This window comes from Triturus cristatus, chromosome 11, assembly GCF_964204655.1.
Source record: "Triturus cristatus chromosome 11, aTriCri1.1, whole genome shotgun sequence".
NCBI classification, from domain to species: domain Eukaryota; kingdom Metazoa; phylum Chordata; class Amphibia; order Caudata; family Salamandridae; genus Triturus; species Triturus cristatus.
Window position 1 is genome coordinate 373,397,913 of NC_140594.1, and position 20,293 is coordinate 373,418,205.

The window sequence follows — 20,293 nt, forward strand, 5'->3', positions numbered from 1 at the left end:
CAAAGTGGGGGTCAGAACCGGTGAGGCCAGGTGCCTGGAGCAGCAAATAGCTTGGGTAGCTCACAAAGGTGGTAAGACTTTCAAGCTTCCCCTTCTTGGACCCTGCACATCCTAGGGAAGGAGGCTTGGCACCTCGTCTCAGGATGTGCGTTGTTTCAGACCCCCCAAGAGAGTAGGCTCTTGACCCAGGGGTCTAGAAACAGGTCTGGTGGTGGCAGCTGGCAAGCAGCCACTCAGCCAGTACACTAGAGTTAGGTCATTTTTCAGGGGGGGCCTTCCCTGGCCACAGTGCCCTCGGTACCTATGGCACCATTTACATGTGGCTAAAGGGCACCAATTGGGTTTTGTATCAATGCAGTTTAGGGAAAGAACATAGGCCCTGGCTTCCTGGTCGGCAGGAACCCAGGGCACACTCAAAGTACATCAATAGTTTGGCAAAAATTGGTGGCAACCATGCAAAAAGAGGGCACTTTCTTACAGCTGGGCATCGAGGTAGGGTGGTAGACTTAATAGAATCTAGATTGGTGATGCAGTGCTTATTTTGGAAGATGGATCTGAGGTATTTGTATCCGTGCTGCAGCATGTGCTTTGGTGGTGTGGCATGCAGTACCGGGGCAGGGGGAACCGCTGTGGCTTTACCAATATGATTTCTTTTTTACCTGTGCTAATACTGCCTTAGATTTCTGTCTGCTGAGTTTCCCTCTTAAGAGCATCTCACATACTAGTATTTCAGTCTCCGGGACTTTGTAAGACTCTTCTCTTTAACAAAGATGCCTTATTTCTAAGGCCTTTTACTTTTGTGTTTTTCAGTAAGCAGGTCATACCCATTGGGGATGGAGACATCAGCACCATGTGCCTACAACTTTCTGTGAAACCTGGAGAATATTCCTACTTCAGTCCTCGCACAATGTCCATGTGGGCTGGCCCGGAGCACTGGAGGTTCCGACCCCGGCTGAAAGGTATGCAAGTTTTACTCTATAGATGAGTTGGGAGAGCTGCATGCAATTGAAATGTGGTTGGAAGACAAAGTTGCATGCTGCTTAGAAGCTCTGTATTCAAGCAGCCCTCTCCTTTCCAATCTGAAAATGCAGCATGTGCATTGTCAAAAGCTACAATTAACTGCATGGATACAGTACAGCAGCATCTGATAGGAGTACACAAGCTTTGCCCGTCTTTAGTAGGCAATAGAACAGTTATCAAGATATAGAAAACTAGGAACCCTTCATCAAAACTAACATACTTCATTGATTTGTATTCTTGTTTGTAAACATATCATCCTTTACAGAATAATTGTTTGCATAAAGGGAATTTGGTTTGTGTTTAATAGAAAACATTTCAAATATGAAAAGGGTGGAAATGTCAACACACAAGCCTTTTGAGCTGCCAACCGTTTAAAAAAATTGTATTAACCCCTTCCCCGCTCATGACGGAACCACTCCGTCATGAGGCACGGTTGCGCTGTGCTCATGACGGAGTGGTTCCGTCATCCTGCAGCTGTTGGCGGCCCCACCTCCCACGCGGCGCTAATTCCCCGCGTGTGTGGGCGATTAGCGCAGTGGGTGGAGTCATGACGGAACCATGCCGTCATGAGCACAGCTCACCCGTGACTCATGACGGCGTGGCTCCGTCATGAGCACAGCGGCGCCGTCAACCCCCCCAGCGCTGCGGCGGAATTCGCGCCGCAGCGAAGGGGTTAAGAATAAAAGATGCACAACCTAATTTTAAAGTGCTCTTTGTGTATGTGTGCTGTATGTTATGTCAAAATAATTTCTTAAGCGCACGTTCACCAACGGTTTCTTGGCGCTGAGCAGAGACAGATGCTTGGACAAAAAACAGGGGAATTAATTGTAAGCCTGGGCAAAAAGCGATGTTTTGAAGGATTTCCTGAACTTGGAATAGGAGGTGGCCAGGCGCAATTCAGGAGGAAGGGAGTTCCAGAATGTGAGTGTTCGAGGCATGTGGGCTGCTGAATTCATATCTGTGCATAGATCGCCGCCTAGTGTTGGGTCCGGATGTTTGCACGTTGTTGTCCTGGAAGAGTCTTCGAAGTATCCTGGGATAGGTGACTCCTCCCCTGGACTACAGTGCGCATGGGCATCCTCTCCATCCTCAGATTGTTTTTTTCCGCCATTGGGTTCGGATGTGCTTATCTTGACTCAAGTTAGGAAAAACTTTTTCCAGGCCAAAAGGCCTTTAGTTCGCGTCGGTACTGTTCCCGATCGGTATCGATAGTATATTGTTAGTTTACTAACTTCCAGAACCAACTTTTTCGCATTTTACCCGACCATCGACCCGTCCTCGACGATGGAATCGAGGACACCATTCAAGCGGTGTCCTGTATGCAATGCGAAATATCCCCATATCGACGTCCATCCGGTGTGCAACAAATGCCTTTCACCGGATCACGACGAATCTACATGTATGGCCTGTGCCCGATTCCGATCCAAGAAGACTCTTCGGAATCGACGAGCAGTGAGACTCGAAGCACAGCAAGCGGCACCGGCCCCAGCCAACATCTTCAGCGCCGAAGACGAAGATGTCGAAGACGTGGAGAACCTACCCTCCAGCCCCGCTTCCGAACACGACTCCGGATCGGAAGACGTCGAAGAACGACTCTTTTCCAGAGATGAAGCCGACACCGAGGTAGGAGACTACAATGAGGCCTTAGGGGCCGAAGAGAGTAGCTCCGGTGACGAGCAAGGCCTACCCGTACAGACTGAGGATATCCCAGTGCGCCAGTCTATGGCTCCGGTCGAGGGATCGCCTTCGGGCCTTACCCAAGACCTATCCCGCAGTTCTTCAGCCCCGCCCTCTGGCCCGGCCTCGGACATTCAGCGGCAGCCATTACTACCCAAAAAGGCTGGTTTCCCTTCTCCGAAACCGAAAGCTGCATTGGTTCACCCGAAACCGAAAGTGACGCTGGTCGGATCGAGGCCCACCACACCTTCGACGCCAGCAAACCCCGTCGGCGCCGACCGCACCAAACGAGATTTCGGTGCCGAGCTTGCAGCAGCCGACGTCGGCGCCGACACACGGAAAAAGAGCTTCGGTGCCACCAAACCTCCTCTGCTACCGGCACCGACACAATCGGCTCCGACCCCAAAGGTCAAACTGCCTGCTGCGTCTCACCCCGCTTCGACAGCACCACCAAAGGCACACTCATCAAAGACGTCGACGGCCATTGCCGCCCCTCGACTCGATGACTCGCCGGCACCGAAGAAGTCCACGCCCGCCTCTACAGAAACGGCCGGCACAAAGGACTCGATGGCACTCCAGGTGCGGACCGTTGCTGCGCAACGCACCAAACACAAAGCAGTCCTCCAGGACACGTCAGGCTCCGAGCCGATAAAAGCTCCAACGGCCTCTTCGGCACCAACCAATATCACTTTTGGCCTGCCGCCATCCACGGCCCCAAAACTGTTCCAGATCAGAACACGGGTCACCCACACCACGTTCACGCCTGCCGAACGCTCTCCTGCGGAGACGTCTCCGTCACATGTCATCGACGCCGACACCGGCAGGATGGTGCTCCACAAAAGGAGAATAACTTCAGAGCCAGCTTTGGACTCCTACCGGATCCCGCTTAAGAAAAAGCTGCCAGTGACTTCGGAACCAGTTCTTTACGAACCTCTCCATTCCTCTTACCAGGATCCACAGTCCTTCTCTCCCACACACTCCGACACTGACGTTTTGGAGGACTACATGGGTGACCACGTCCCCTACCCCGGAGAGATGGACCCTGAAGGCCAACAGGACCCTGACCAAGCTTGGGATGACCCTGTAGACTCGGGTGCACCTATGGATACACAGGACCCGCAACTCTATGGAGCAAAAACATCTCCCACAGAGGACACTGCCGCATTCAACGCCCTAATTGAACGTGCTGCGGCCAATCATGGGGTGCAACTCCACTCTGACACCGTGGAGGACGACTTTCTCATGGATACTTTCGCATCCTCAGAAAGGAATATAAAAACTCTACCCATGTTAAAGGGTGTCCTCAAACCAGCAAAGGACATCTTCAAAGAACCCACCAGGGCAAGAGTAATAAACCCCAGAATCTACAAGAAATACAGGTCGGCGCCTGGGGACCCTACCTACATTAGAGGCCAGTTACCTCTAGATTCCTTTGTAGTTGCGAATGCTCGCAAACGGGCACACTCGCAAACAGGTGATGCTCCTCCCCCGGACAAAGAGTCCAAGGTGCTAGAGACCTCCAGCAAACGAGTTGCGGCCCAGGCAGCTAACATATGGCGCATTGCCAATACTCAGGCGCTCCTCGCCCGCTACGATCGAGCACACTACGACACACTAGAACAATTACTCCAACATCTCCCTGACCAATTCAAAGAAGGTGCAGAGATCCTCATCAGGGAGGGACAACTCCTCACAAACGCATCCATCAAGTGTGCACTGGATGCCGCAGATACAGCTGCCAGAGCCATAAACACTAGCGTCATGTTGCGACGACACGCCTGGTTGCGAATCTCCGGATTCAAACCTGAGGTACAAAATAACATCCTCAACCAGCCTGTCAACCCAGACTACTTATTCGGGCCGGAGGTTGACACCACCCTAGAGAAAATAAAAAAGGACACGGACACTGCAAAGTCCATGGGGGCTCTTCAAACGCAGTCTTTTCGGAGCGGCTCCTTTCGTCACCCCGGAAATAGAGGAGCAGGTAGAGGACAGGGGTCACAGCAAACCTACAACAAAGGCAACACACAAAGCACCTACGATAAAAACACCCGGGGTGGTTATCGTGGCTCAAGCACAAAGGGCAGAGGACGCGGATACGGCAACACCAGGTCCTCCCCCAAAAACAAACAGTGACGCCCTCTCCCTTCCTCCCGACCACATAACACCTGTCGGGGGAAGGCTACAAAGGTTCCTGTCCACGTGGAACTCCATCACCACGGACAGGTGGGTCAAAGACCATTGTCAAATACGGTTACTGCCTAGAATTAACCTCAACTCCACCCACAATACCTCCAAAACACCGTCCTATGTCCTCAGAGCACTTAACGCTCTTACAGCAGGAGGTGCTAAGCATGCTACTAAAAGGCGCAATAGAGGTCGTACCCGTCCACGAGCAAGGTACGGGGGTGTACTCCCTGTACTTTTTAATACCAAAAAAGGACGGGTCACTCAGACCTATATTAGACTTCAGACCCCTGAACCGCTACATTCTCTCCGAGCATTTTCACATGCTCACTTTACAGCAAGTCCTCCCGCTGCTCAAGCAGGGAGACTTCCTGGCCACACTGGACCTCAAGGATGCGTATTTCCACATACCCATTCACCCCTCACACAAAAAATACCTCAGGTTCACTGTTCAGGGGCAGCACTACCAATTCAAAGTCCTTCCCTTAGGCGTGACAACAGCACCCAGGGTTTTCACAAAGTGCCTAGCTACTGTGGCGGCACATCTACGGAGGCAGCACATACACGTCTACCCTTACCTGGACGACTGGCTCGTTCAAGCAAAGTCAGCCCAGCAATGTGCCAGCCACATGTCCCGCACCATTCACCTCCTTCACAGTCTGGGATTCTCACTAAATTACCCAAAATCCCATCTCCAGCCCGCACACGTACAACAGTACCTAGGTGCGACTATAGACACTCTGGCGGCCACAGCTCAGCCAAATTTTGTGAGGATCAACAGCATGCAAATGCTGATTTCCAAGTTCAAACCCCAACACTCCCTTCCTGCGCGAGTGTTCATGCAGTTGATAGGCATGATGGCCTCCTGCATTTTCATAGTCCCACACGCGAGACTACATATGCGCCCGCTTCAGGAGTGCTTAGCAAGTCAGTGGAATCAGGCTCAAGGACAGCTGAAAGACCTAGTGTTGGTGAGCGGTCGGGCATACAACTCTCTGCATTGGTGGAATCCACAAAACCTTTGCAAGGGCCGACCGTTCCAAGAGCCTGTTCCACAAATAATACTGACAACGGACGCGTCTCTCCAGGGATGGGGAGCTCATGTACTCAATTACACAGTGCAGGGACTATGGACAATACAACAAAAGAAGATGCACATCAACCTTCTGGAACTGATGGCAATCTTCCTGGCAATGAAGGCATTCAAAGTACACTTGTGCAACAAAGTCGTGTTGATCCGGACGGACAACATGACCGCCATGTACTACATACAGAAGCAAGGAGGAACACACTCTCCACAGTTGTCTCATCTGGCTCAGAGCATGTGGAAGTGGGCCATTCAGAGGAACATGTTCCTCATGGCAGAACACCTCCCCGGCAAGGACAACCAGATGGCGGATCTGCTCAGCAGACACAGCCAACAGATGCACGAGTGGGAGTTACACCCATCAGTACTCCAACCGTACTTCCAACAGTGGGGTCATCCAGAGATAGACCTATTCGCCACAAGCGAAAACGCAAAATGCCAAAGCTTTGCCGCCAGGTTCCCACATCCGCAGTCGCAGGGCAATGCGATATGGATGAACTGGTCCGGCAGATTTGCGTACGCTTTTCCCCCAGCACCACTGATACCGCTGGTGGCACGCAAACTCAGACAACACTCACTGACACTCGTCCTGGTTGCTCCAACGTGGGCACGCCAGCCGTGGTACACCACCTTTCTCGAACTTTCCGTGGTGCCGCATCAAAGGCTGCGGATCAAACCCGCGCATTTGACGCAGAACCATGGAGAGATTCAGCACCCAGATCCGCGACAGCTGAACCTGGCGATCTGGCTCCTGAAGTCCTAGAGTTTGGCTACCTAAACCTGCCACCTGACTGTATGGACATCATTAAGGAGGCCAGGAGACCCACTACCAGAGCTTGCTATGCAGCCAAATGGAAGAGGTTCGTCATTTATTGTAATAATAATGACATTAACCCGCTAGACGCATCCATACAAAACATAATTTGTTACCTCTTACACCTATACCGATGCAATCTGGCGTACACCTCTATACGTGTCCATTTGACCGCAATATCAGCCTGTCTGCAGACCAGGCAGCACCTCTCTCTATTCAGAGTGCCTGCCATCAAAGCATTCTTGGAAGGACTCAAACGAGTCATTCCACCAAGCCACCCACCGGCTCCAATGTGGAACCTCAGCTTGGTACTCACACGCCTGATGGGTCCACCCTTTGAACCTCTACACTCATGCGAGCTTCAATTTCTTACCTGGAAAGTAGCTTTCCTAGTAGCGATCACTTCTTTAAGAAGAGTTAGTGAACTCCAGGCACTAACCGTTCAAGAGCCATTTATACAGGTTCACGCCAACAGGGTCGTACTACGTACCAACCCCAAATTCATGCCCAAGGTGGTATCGCAGTTCCACATGAATCAAACTATTGAACTGCCTGTTTTCTTTCAAAACCCACAAACTGTCGCAGAAAGAGCACTCCATACACTAGATGTGAAGAGAGCCCTCATGTACTATATCGACAGGACTAAGATCTTTAGGAAGACAAAACAACTTTTCGTTGCCTTTGCGCCACACCACAAAGGTAACGCTATCTCCAAAGCAGGTATAGCCAGATGGATCGTTAAATGTATTCAAATTTGCTATCAAAAGGCTAAACGCACATTAACGATTCCCCCACGAGCCCACTCAACACGTAAGTTAGGGGCCTCCATGGCTTTCCTAGGAAACATTCCCCTGCATGATATATGTAGAGCAGCCACCTGGTCCACTACACATACATTTACCAAACACTATTGTGTAGATGTGCAATCAAAACAGCAGGCAGCTGTAGGACAGGCTGTTCTCAAAACTCTTTTTCAGACCGCTGCAGCTGGCACTGGTAGCCGCCGCTAATAGAGGGCACTGCTATGTATTCTATGCACAGATATGAATTCAGCAGCCCACATGCCTCGAACTGAATATGCTACTTACCAGTATGCATCTGTTCTTGGCATGTAGGGCTGCTGACATTCATATCGCCCTCCCTCCTCCCCGGCGCCTGTAGCAGCTGCAGCTCTCAATTACTGTAAGCATGGTCATCACTTTCTGTATCTACTCCATCACTGCCACAATGGCGAAAAACAATCTGAGGATGGAGAGGATGCCCATGCGCACTGTAGTCCAGGGGAGGAGTCACCTATCCCAGGATACTTCGAAGACTCTTCCAGGACAACAACGTGCAAACATCCGGACCCAACACTAGGCGGCGATCTATGCACAGATATGAATGTCAGCAGCCCTACATGCCAAGAACAGATGCATACTGGTAAGTAGCATATTCATTACATATCAAATGGTCCTCCCCCCTCTTCTGTGTATCTGGTTGTAAGGTGTGGTGCTGCCGATTTAAAGTTCTGACCCATGCAACACAATGCTGAACATTAGACTAACCCAGTTGAATATTTTCAAAAAGATGATCAGCTTATAGGTTGGTTGATGAGTAATCAGTAGCATCTAAGGCAAACTTAACATGAGCATATCATCTTCAATGACTGGTTGCTAGGGATTGCCATAATCGGCTGTTTCCTATCCCGTTAAGCTCAGGCAACTATTTTGTTCATCCTGGTATTTTAATGATGCGAAGTCTTTTGCACTTTTACAGGAGGAACCATAGCCCATCTGGCATCGTATATATACCCTCCTCAGTCCTGCACATAAGCACTTTAATTACCTATATTAATCTACTGTATTGCAATCTTGCACTTTAAACACTAGGGAAAAAAAACAGTCCCTGATTAGCCACTTTTATCCAATTTATTTCCGTATTTGGCACCTCTACTTAAATACCTAGGAAGGAAAGTTGAATAAAGTGAAGGGCTCTTGACACGATGCTCAGTGGCCATAATAGCTGTATGACAAATCTTTTTTTAATCCTTTTTGTATGTATTTTTAAACTATGCACTGTATGATCTTGTTTAGGGTTGTAACTGACTAATAAACTATTGTATTGTTGTTGCTCTTAAAGTTCTGGCCCAGCGTAGCAGGACTCCCCCATTGTGCTGGAGTAACTCCAACTTGCCCTCTTAACTACTACTTCAGAAAGTTGTGCCAACAATGCAGGGATAGTGGGCTTGTAGAAGAGGTGATGAGGACAGGCAGATGGGTCAAGGCTGGTTGTGTGGAGACTAAGGCAGTGGTGATAGTACACCAAATAATACTTTGAGCAGGCATGCAGGAACCCCTTCATTGTAGGGCTGCAGAGTGTTCTGTCCTCAGCCCCGAGGTTTCAGCGGATGCCTTGCTGTTGCATGATGTCACCTCTGCATTACAATCCGCAGCTAAAGCAAGCTTCACTATTTATGGTCATGTATGCAAATTCAGTACTTCAAATGTTTGTTTACATGCAGCAATAACACTAGAAAAGACAATAATATCCCCAGCTGGTGAAGAAAGTAAACAAATTCTAGGAATTCATGTTGCCGAAATGAGTTAGTTTACGTGGGGGGGGGGGGGGGGTGGGGGTGCACCTGTACCTGTACAGACCGAGTTTGGTTTGGACAAGTTCACCTTCTTTGTTTAGGTCTGGATGCTGGCAGCATTAGCTAGGGATATTCCTTACGTCACCAGTGTTTGTAAAAAGTATATCATTTCTAGTACAGAGAGAGTTGTCTTTGGGCTAGCACCCTTTATGCTTTGATTTTATGGTTTTTCGTGGTTTAACATTGCTTAGATAGGCTTTCCATGCAGGCCTTAGCATCTTGTGAAAGGTTACATTATCCCAGTTGTTGTCCAGTTGTTTTCTTATCTAGTCTTTTCTCTTCATAACACTTTTCTTTGGAAAATCTGCTAATGCAGTCCACTTAGGAATGGGCCCAACTCCCATATTGTATTAAGATTTTGCTTTGTTTCAGGGATGTCTTTCTATGACTGCTTGGGGCAACACACACAGTAGCCCAGCTATTACCAAATATTTTCCCTGATATATAAAGCCAGACGATTAGCTTTGCCAGTGCTATTTTTTTTTTTTTTTCACAGTGGAAGCCACAAAGGGCCAGTGGTGGCCTTGGCTCTCCTTTGCCCACGGGCTGCCTGAATGTGGTGGTAAAGATTTTCACCGCTGTTTTTAATAGGTGTTTGAATCATTCCTTTGTGTGTGAATTTGGCAGTCACTCCTGTTTTTTCTAAAGCGAACAATGTGATGTGACTACAGGTGCTGACAGGCCCCATTTTTTTCTTCATCTGTTGTAGTTGACAATAACGAAAAAAGCAGCCGCTCAAAGAAGGCGAAAGTGGCCTTTGAGTTGAACTTTGAGGATGATGTGAACTTTGAGGCTTTGTTTCGTGAAACACGGGTAAGTATGGTTCAATGAGCTTGTTATTTAAAACCCTTATGAATCGTGGTGCTAGAATCTTGTATGGATTCAAAAATAAGCAACGTGATTCTAGGCTTGGGTGTGGGCTGTAGAGTGGTGGCTTTATACCTTTACATAGCTGTGGGGTAGAAAGTGTGCATTTAACCAACCTAAACACGTGTATCCCTTTCCCTTGACCCCAGAATCCTCTAGTAGCTCTCTGGTTCCGACAGATTGGTGGTGTAGTGAGATTAGAATTGAACCCCTATGTTTACAAATATCCCTTCTGTTGCCAGTCTTCCTCCATTTAAGGGTCTGCTTGATTTCTGCATTGTCATTGTCTGCCATCCCCCACAAGATGTAAAAGTGGGATTGCAGCTTCCCTCCAAAGAAAATTGTTCAAGCAAAGCTTTCTCTTTTTTTGAGTATCCACCTCATTCCATCATTTAGCTGATGCAAAAAGCTGACTGTGTAATAACTTCAATTCATATCACTTATGCTTGATTGTGGAAATGTAATTTAAAACTTTGTAAGTGATTAGAGTTGGAGGTCTCTGTGAGAAAGTGCCTCTTTCGACATGGTTAGCCCCCACTTTTTGCCTGGAAATTGATGTGGTTTTGATTGTAGTGAACAGGGTCCCTGCCAACCAGGTCCTCTGTGCCAGTACTTCCCTAAAAACAAATCCACAATTGGTATTTCTGCCCCCTGTAAGTCCTTAATAAATGGCACCCTGGGTACCTAGGGCCAGAACGCTGATGAGGGTCAACTGGGACTCCCTCGCTGGGACCATGCAGCTGTCCTTGCAGCTTGCATGCCCCAGTGAGGTGGAAAATGACAAAGTCGACATTGTACCCTGCCCGGTTGCCATGGCAGACAGCATTGCCTGAAGATATAGGCAATTTTTTTATGCAACAAGGGAACCCGAAAAGGTAATTGAGGACCTTGGGTAATCGTTAATTACAAACAGTGATCCTCAAATGGATAGAGTAATGTACAGATAAATATAGTTCACAATCGATACTATATTCTGGAAGTCCAGCCGGACAACCGATTTAATTATTCAAATTGAAGTTGCATACACAAATTACAATACACGTGGGACACAGTTCTGTGTCCAGAATGAACCTTGACATTAACAAAACAAACCAGGCATTTCAGGCAAGACAAAAATTGGAGCTTTTTAGGTTATCCAGTGTAAAAAGCTTTTTCAAAACAGCTAGTGCACTTTTTTAACACAAGGGAATAACTTGCATGCTATTTTAAGGGGTCGACAACGTTTCGATCCTTTTTAGAAGAGTACCAGGATCATCATCAGGACTTTGATGTGTACATGCCTGATTGTGAACGAAATTGCCTGTGGGGAAACAAAAAGGGGTAGATGTAGAGAAACTAGAGAAAGAGATATATACGAGAGGAGACTTCAGGCTTTCCGCTAGTGGTGTGTTGAACAAGGTGAATTCACAAAAGCGATTCGAGTGCGGTTCCATGAGTGCATGCGACTATGTGGGCATGCGTGGGGTAATGTGGAACGCGGGTTGATTGTAAATAGAACGGTGGTCTATCGCGAAGGTGAAATAAGACTGAAAAGAGGTATCAATTGACGAAAAGGCGGCATACATAGGTTTTGAGGAGTGAACAGTACGCTTATTGACATGCCACGTAAGCGCTTGTTGCTCTAAAGAATAATCTGTATTGGTGGTAAAGGATACGAGGTGGGAGCGGAAGGGAAACGCGTGATTAGAGAGCATGCGACTAAAAAAAAAACGTTGGTTGAACGGACGACAGGTGATGAAGAGCTCATACTGCTAGCTTGGTAAAGAGGTGAGAAGCGGTCAACGGGTGGGAGGTGAGACCGCTGAGGTGGAGGGTCTGACCTGTGCTCGTAGGAGAACGAGAGCCGTAAAGTGACGGGGGCAACTGCGGAGGCTCACAAGTCTGAGCCGGAGAGCAATGGTATAGTCGGGTCGAAGCCACGGGAAGCAATTCCTGCCGGTGAGCGACCACTAAAAACGGAGAAAGTGCATTAATAGGAATAAAGTGTAGTGAACATGCAGGCGTAAGTGGGATAATAATTACCTAGATGAAAGAAGGGTAATTCCAAAATTATTACACGTCCATGCGAGGCTGTCGATAATGGAGGCGGCGTGACAATGCACTACGGAAGAAAACAGGGTGTGAGCACGTAGCTGGTGCCAAGGACACGAGAGGAAGGGGAGTTTTGTGAAATGGAACGCTTACCGGGATCCAGCCTGGTCCAGGGGGTTACAGTGAACCGAGTGACGGCGTTAGGAGCGTTGGGTAACCATAAATACCGGAAGGTGTGTTGGGACTAGAGCGGGTGAGAGCGGCGCCATCTTAGTGTGGAATAATAGAAAGAAAGGAAAGATGGCAAAAGTTCTTTAAGACGGTAAAGACAGACCAAACACTTCATATATTGCATGTTTCCAAAAAACATTTGCGTTGAATCAGCATCACAGTTGTAATAAAAGGGGGGAGAATTAAATAAAATAAAGCAAGTCTTGGAACAAGAACATACGGAAAACTTGTATGTAAAGAGAACTGTTGTGGGTAATTATAGCTCCAATCATTAGGGTTCAGTCAGTGCCGTGATCATGATGTAGTAGATCAAGGGAGAAAAACAACAACGCGCGAGGGATACATAGGGAAAGCCAGATGACAGTGTGATATACAAAAAGGAAAACATCCGTTATTTGACAGTTGCTGTAAAAACAAGTTGGATTCGACATTAGAGTGAGAATTCATGATGTCAGAGGAGGTTAGTCCAATCCTCGCTCCGATTCAGGCCTTTCCTGATGCTGTCAGTGCAGTTGATCATTCTGAGTTCTTCTTTATTCATGATTTTAGCTATGTCTCCACCTCTTGGCGGCTGTTTGATGCATTTGAGCACTGTCCATTTAATGTCAACATCTTTGTGCCCCATTTCAAAAAAATGTTCAACAAGGGGGGTATTTGGGGTTTTGCAACGCACTCTGCTTTTGTGTTGGCCAATTCGTAATTTCACCTTTTGTGTTGTCTGTCCGATATAAATCTTGTTGCATGGACAAGAAATGAGATAAATAACATTGCACGTATTACAGTTCGAGAAGGAATTCAGAGTGATAGATACATTGTTAAATACAAATTCTTTCCCTTCCATAGTAGTGCTACAAACATTACAATTGCCACATTTGGCATGTCCAATGAGGGGGCCTAACTCCCAGTGTGCATCAAAAGTGACCATTGGGCTGGGGTAAGGTAAAGCGGCTCTTACCAGATGATCCTTTAAGTTCCGGTTCTTACGGAATGCAAAAATAGGTCGCTCTATTGAGAGATTCCCTGCATTGACCACTGGCCAGTGTTGTATGATGGATTTACGTATTTGGTTGGATGCTGGGGAAAACGTGGTCACACAAACTAAGCGGTTTGCATTGGTTTTGACTTTTGGTGACAGTAGGATTTCCCTTGGACAATACCAAGCTCGTTTTTGAGCATTTTTTGCCAGTCTTTTGGGGTAACCACGGGCTCTCAGTTTGTTGGTGAGAATGAGAGCTTCAGAAATATAGTCATCCTTGGAAAAACAGTTCCGTCTAATGCGGAGAAATTGGGAATATGGCAAAGAGTCTGAGTGCTCGGGGATGGTGACTTTCGTATCTGAGTAATGTATTTCTCTCTGTGCTTTTTCTGTATAGTTTGGTTAATAGTTCCCCTTCAGAATGATATATGGTTAGATCATGAAATGGGATTTGTGATCTATCATACGTGTTGGTGAAGTTGAGGCCAGAGCAATTATTATTGAGCCAGTGATTGAATTGGGAAAGTGTATCCTCATCTTGATGCCATATCAGGAAAATGTCATCTATATAACAACGCCATATAATTATGCCCGGAAGGAATGGGTTGGTAGCATCAAGGATGGTAGTCATTTCTAGATGATCCATATAGAGGATTGCTAGGTTCGGTGCAAAAACTGCGCCCATCGATGTACCTTTGACTTGCTGGTAATATTCATTATCAAAGGTAAAGAAGTTACGGGTCAAGCAGAGTTCAAGTAACTGAATAATGAAAAGTGTGGGGACAGGGTGGGACGTGGTCTGGAGTCCAAGATCCCTTGGATCACGAGGAGTGCTGGGATTTGGGGAATGTTAGTGTAGAGTGATTCTACATCCATGGTGCAAAGGATATCAAGGGAAGGATCAAAGGGGTGATGCTCGATGAGATTTATCATAGCCATACTGTCTCTGATATAACACTGGGCGAGTGGTACGAAATCCTTAATAAAGTGGTCAATGTATTGACCTAGGGGTTCTAGGATGGAACCGCAACCGGAAACTATGGGCCGTCCCGGAGGGTTGGTCTGATTTTTGTGGACCTTTGGTAAGGTATAAATGACTGGTGTGCGGGGTGATTTTACATTGAGGAATAGAAATTCTTTCTGACTTAGAAAACCCTCCTGTTTGGCTTCTGTAGTGATTTTTATGATAACCATTTGTAGCTCTTTGGTAGGGTTCGTAGGAAGTCTACAATAATGATCTGTGTTTGATAATTGGCGTAGAATTTCTTCCTTGTACGTTACTCTTTCTTGAAGGACAATGCCTCCGCCCTTGTCGGCTGATTTGATGACTAGGGAGTCATTCATTTTCAGAGAAGTGATGGCTTTCTTTTCAGGAAGAGAAATATTGTAGGGAATGAAGCGTTTTTTTGATTCCAAGACGGATAAATCATTCAGAACCAGTTTTTCAAAAGTGGTTATTTCACTGGGAATCATGTTGGTGGAGGGTGAGAAAGTAGATGGAGGTCTGAAAGGAGTATTGGAGATGGACGAAGGGGAAGGATTTAAGAGGAAGAATGTGTGTAGACGTAAACGTCTAAAAAATCTGAGTAATTCCGTATGAGGTTCCAAGAAATTGGGATGGGTAGTGGGGACAAACGATAATCCTTTAATGAGTAGTGATAACTCAGGGTCTGAAAGTATGTGTTGAGAAAGATTGAAAATGGGTATGCGTTGCAGATTGTCACCAGTTACCATTGGTAAAATATTTGGCGAGTTTGGCGCTCCCCCGGTGGGTTGTACCATCTCTGGGCCTGTTTGACACGGCCGCGTCTGGGTGGTTTGTTTTGGCCCCGTCCTAAAAAATTACTGCAAGCAGTAATTTTTTAGGACGGGGCCAAAACGAACCACCCAGACGCGGCTGTGTCAAACAGGCCCAGAGATGGTACAACCCACCAGGGGAGCGCCAAACTCGCCAAAAATTTTACCAATGGTAACTGGTGACAATCTGCAACGCATACCCATTTTCAATCTTTCTCAACACATACTTTCAGACCCTGAGTTATCACTACTCATTAAAGGATTATCGTTTGTCCCCACTACCCATCCCAATTTCTTGGAACCTCATACGGAATTACTCAGATTTTTTAGACGTTTACGTCTACACACATTCTTCCTCTTAAATCCTTCCCCTTCTTCCATCTCCAATACTCCTTTCAGACCTCCATCTACTTTCTCACCCTCCACCAACATGATTCCCAGTGAAATAACCACTTTTGAAAAACTGGTTCTGAATGATTTATCCGTCTTGGAATCAAAAAAACGCTTCATTCCCTAAAATATTTCTCTTCCTGAAAAGAAAGCCATCACTTCTCTGAAAATGAATGACTCCCTAGTCATCAAATCAGCCGACAAGGGCGGAGGCATTGTCCTTCAAGAAAGAGTAACGTACAAGGAAGAAATTCTACGCCAATTATCAAACACAGATCATTATTGTAGACTTCCTACGAACCCTACCAAAGAGCTACAAATGGTTATCTTAAAAATCACTACAGAAGCCAAACAGGAGGGTTTTCTAAGTCAGAAAGAATTTCTATTCCTCAATGTAAAATCACCCCGCACACCAGTCATTTATACCTTACCAAAGGTCCACAAAAATCAGACCAACCCTCCGGGACGGCCCATAGTTTCCGGTTGCGGTTCCATCCTAGAACCCCTAGGTCAATACATTGACCACTTTATTAAGGATTTCGTACCACTCACCCAGTGTTATATCAGAGACAGTATGGCTATGATAAATCTCATCGAGCATCACCCCTTTGATCCTTCCCTTGATATCCTTTGCACCATGGATGTAGAATCACTCTACACTAACATTCCCCAAATCCCAGCACTCCTCGTGATCCAAGGGATCTTGGACTCCAGACCACGTCCCCACCCTGTCCCCACACTTTTCATTATTCAGTTACTTGAACTCTGCTTGACCCGTAACTTCTTTACCTTTGATAATGAATATTGCCAGCAAGTCAAAGGTACATCGATGGGCGCAGTTTTTGCACCGAACCTAGCAATCCTCTATATGGATCATCTAGAAATGACTACCATCCTTGATGCTACCAACCCATTCCTTCCGGGCATAATTATATGGCGTCGTTATATAGATGACATTTTCCTGATATGGCATCAAGATGAGGATACACTTTCCCAATTCAATCACTGGCTCAATAATAATTGCTCTGGCCTCAACTTCACCAACACGTATGATGGATCACAAATCCCATTTCTTGATCTAACCATATATCATTCTGAAGGTGAACTATTAACCAAACTATACAGAAAAAGCACAGAGAGAAATACATTACTCAGATACGAAAGTCACCATCCCCGAGCACTCAGAGACTCTTTGCCATATTCCCAATTTCTCCGTATTAGACGGAACTGTTTTTCCAAGGATGACTATTTTTCTGAAGCTCTCATTCTCACCAACAAACTGAGAGCCCGTGGTTACCCCAAAAGACTGGTAAAAAATGCTCAAAAACGAGCTTGGTATTGTCCAAGGGAAATCCTACTGTCACCAGAAGTCAAAACCAATGCAAACCGCTTAGTTTGTGTGACCACGTTTTCCCCAGCGTCCAACCAAATTCGTAAATACATCATACAACACTGGCAGGGTCAATGCAGGGAATCTCTCAATAGAGCGACCTATTTTTGTATTCCGTAAGAACCGGAACTTAAAGGATCATCTGGTAAGAGCCGCTTTACCTTAACCCAGCCCAATGGTCACTCTTGATGCACACTGGGAGTTAGGCCCCCCTCATTGGACATACCAAATGTGGCAATTGTAATGTTTGTAGCACTACTATGGAAGGGAAAGAATTTGTATTTAACAATGTATCTATCACTCTGAATTCCTTCTCGAACTGTAATACGTGCAATGTTATTTATCTCATTTCTTGTCCATGCAACAAGATTTATATCGGACAGACAACACAAAAGGTGAAATTACGAATTGGCCAACACAAAAGCAGAGTGCGTTGCAAAACCCCAAATGCCCCCCTTGTTGAACATTTTTTTGAAATGGGGCACAAAGATGTTGACATTAAATGGACAGTGCTCAAATGCATCAAACAGCCGCCAAGAGGTGGAGACATAGCTAAAATCATGAATAAAGAAGAACTCAGAATGATCAACTGCACTGACAGCATCAGGAAAGGCCTGAATCGGAGCGAGGATTGGACTAACCTCCTCTGACATCATGAATTCTCACTCTAATGTCGAATCCAACTTGTTTTTACAGCAACTGTCAAATAACGGATGTTTTCCTTTTTGTATATCACACTGTCATCTGGCTTTCCCTATGTATCCCTCGCGCGTTGTTGTTGTTCTCCCTTGATCTACTACATCATGATCACGGCACTGACTGAACCCTAATGATTGGAGCTATAATTACCCACAACAGTTCTCTTTACATATAAGTTTTCCGTATGTTCTTGTTCCAAGACTTGCTTTTTTTTATTTAATTCTCCCCCCTTTTATTACAACTGTGATGCCGATTCAACGCAAATGTTTTTTGGAAACAAGCAATATATGAAGTGTTTGGTCTGTCTTTACCGTCTTAAAGAACTTTTGCAATCTTTCCTTTCTTTCTATTATTCCACACTAAGATGGCGCCGCTCTCACCCGCTCTAGTCCCAACACACCTTCCGGTATTTATTGTTACCCAACGCTCCTAACGCCGTCACTCGGTTCACTGTAACCCCCTGGACCAGGCTGGATCCCGGTAAGCGTTCCATTTCACAACACTCCCCTTCCTCTCGTGTCCTTGGCACCAGCTACGTGCTCACACCCTGTTTTCTTCCGTAGTGCATTGTCACGCCGCCTCCATTATCGACAGCCTCGCATGGACGTGTAATAATTTTGGAATTACCCTTCTTTCATCTAGGTAATTATTATCCCACTTACGCCTGCATGTTCACTACACTTTATTCCTATTAATGCACTTTCTCCGTTTTGTGAATTCACCTTGTTCAACACACCACTAGCGGAAAGCCTGAAATCTCCTCTCGTATATATCTCTTTCTCTAGTTTCTCTACATCTACCCCTTTTTGTTTCCCCACAGGCAATTTCGTTCACAATCAGGCATGTACACATCAAAGTCCTGATGATGATCCTGGTACTCTTCTAAAAAGGGTCGAAACGTCGTCGACCCCTTAAAATAGCATGCACGTTATTCCCTTGTGTTAAAAAAGTGCACTAGCTGTTTTGAAAAAGCTTTTTACACTGGATAACCTAAAAAGCTCAAATTTTTGTCTTGCCTGAAATGCCTTGTTTGTTTTGTTAATGTCAATGTTCATTCTGGACACAGAACTGTGTCCCACGTGTATTGTAATTTGTGTATGCAACTTCAATTTGAATAATTAAATCGGTTGTCCGGCTGGACTTCCAGAATATAGTATCGATTGTGAACTATATTTATCTGTACATTACTCTATCCATTTGAGGATCACTGTTGTTTGTAATTGAAGATATAGGCAAGACACCCCATCTAGCAGGCCTTACAGCCCTAAGGCAGGGCGCACTATACCACAGGTGAGGGCATATCTACATGAGCAAGATCTGCCTTTACAATAGTAGGGTCTATTCCTTAATGTTGTATGTGCAAGCAAAGCCATAGAGAGAACCTGGGCTGGAAACTTGCAAATTCAAGTTCCACAGCACCATGATGGCTAGACTGAACACAAGAGTGTTGGTAACAAGCTACTCCTCAAACAATCCACACCAGTGTAGGATTTATTGTAACATGTACTCAGACGGCACCTCAGAGGTGCCCCTTGAAAACCTACCGACCCTGATGTGGTCACTGACTGGTTTTAGGCAGCCTGCGACACAGACATGTTTCTAGACCCTTGGGTGGAGAGCCTCTGCTCTCTGGGACCAGAAACAATCAATATCCTGGGTGGAGATGTCACACCTCCTCCCCCAGGATTGGCACAGTGCTCGAAGGGGACGCTTCAAAGACCTGCCGCCTTTGTAATGCGACCCCCAACCTCTGCTGCTAGAAGCAGATGTCAGCCCTCGGGTTATACCCCCACTTTGTGTGGGAAAACCGACAGGAAAACTTACAAGAATAGGAGGTGTGCCCACCTCTGCCTACTCCATCCCAAGGGTGGGGGAGCAGAGGTGAAGCACATCTTTTAGTCCCCTCCATCTTTAAGATGAGGGGTCTCTTCCAATCAGGGCTAGGACTAGTCCCCCTAGTGGGGTGCCCTTTGAACCTACCTGTTACTCCCTTAAAAGGCCACCTAAATCTAGTATTTAGGAGGCTCCCTCAGACCTTGAAACTAGTTACCTGCAACCTAAGAAGACGGACAAAGAAGACGCCATGTTGCGAAGCCTGAAGAGGACTACTGACTTGGCCCCATCCCTATTGACCTGTCTCCAGCTTCAAGGACCATGCGAGAAGACACCTGTCCTGCAGCTAGCAACTTCCAGAAACCTAAGGAAGACTGCCTGAACTTTGACAACAACCAGAACTCCTGAGGACAGCCGTTTTGTCCCCAAGAATCCAACACCAAGGACCCGGGTGCCAGCTGGAACCACGAGTCCTGACTACTCTGCACTAGACTTCTTCGGCCAGTGTCCAGGATGCCCAGTGACGAGAACAGATTTCCCAGCGATTCCGACCTCAAGTCCAGTGTTGACTGATCCCGTCCTGGACTCCACGATGTGGCCTGCAGCCTGAATCCAGAGGCGGCTCCTGACCGCGACCCGCTCCGGTAAGAGAAATCGGA

At 46.6% G+C, this 20,293-nt stretch overlaps 1 protein-coding gene across 2 annotated transcripts in view; it reads left to right on the forward strand.

Annotated features, from left to right (window-relative positions):
• NCAPH (non-SMC condensin I complex subunit H) overlaps positions 1 to 20,293 on the forward strand; it is a 414,052-nt gene that overhangs the window by 285,220 nt on the left and 108,539 nt on the right. For both annotated transcript variants that reach the window (XM_085634348.1, XM_085634347.1), the window contains exons 10-11: positions 811 to 959; positions 10,130 to 10,233. In XM_085634348.1, the coding sequence (XP_085490474.1) occupies positions 811 to 959; positions 10,130 to 10,233 (253 nt within the window). The remainder of the gene's footprint in view (positions 1 to 810; positions 960 to 10,129; positions 10,234 to 20,293) is intronic.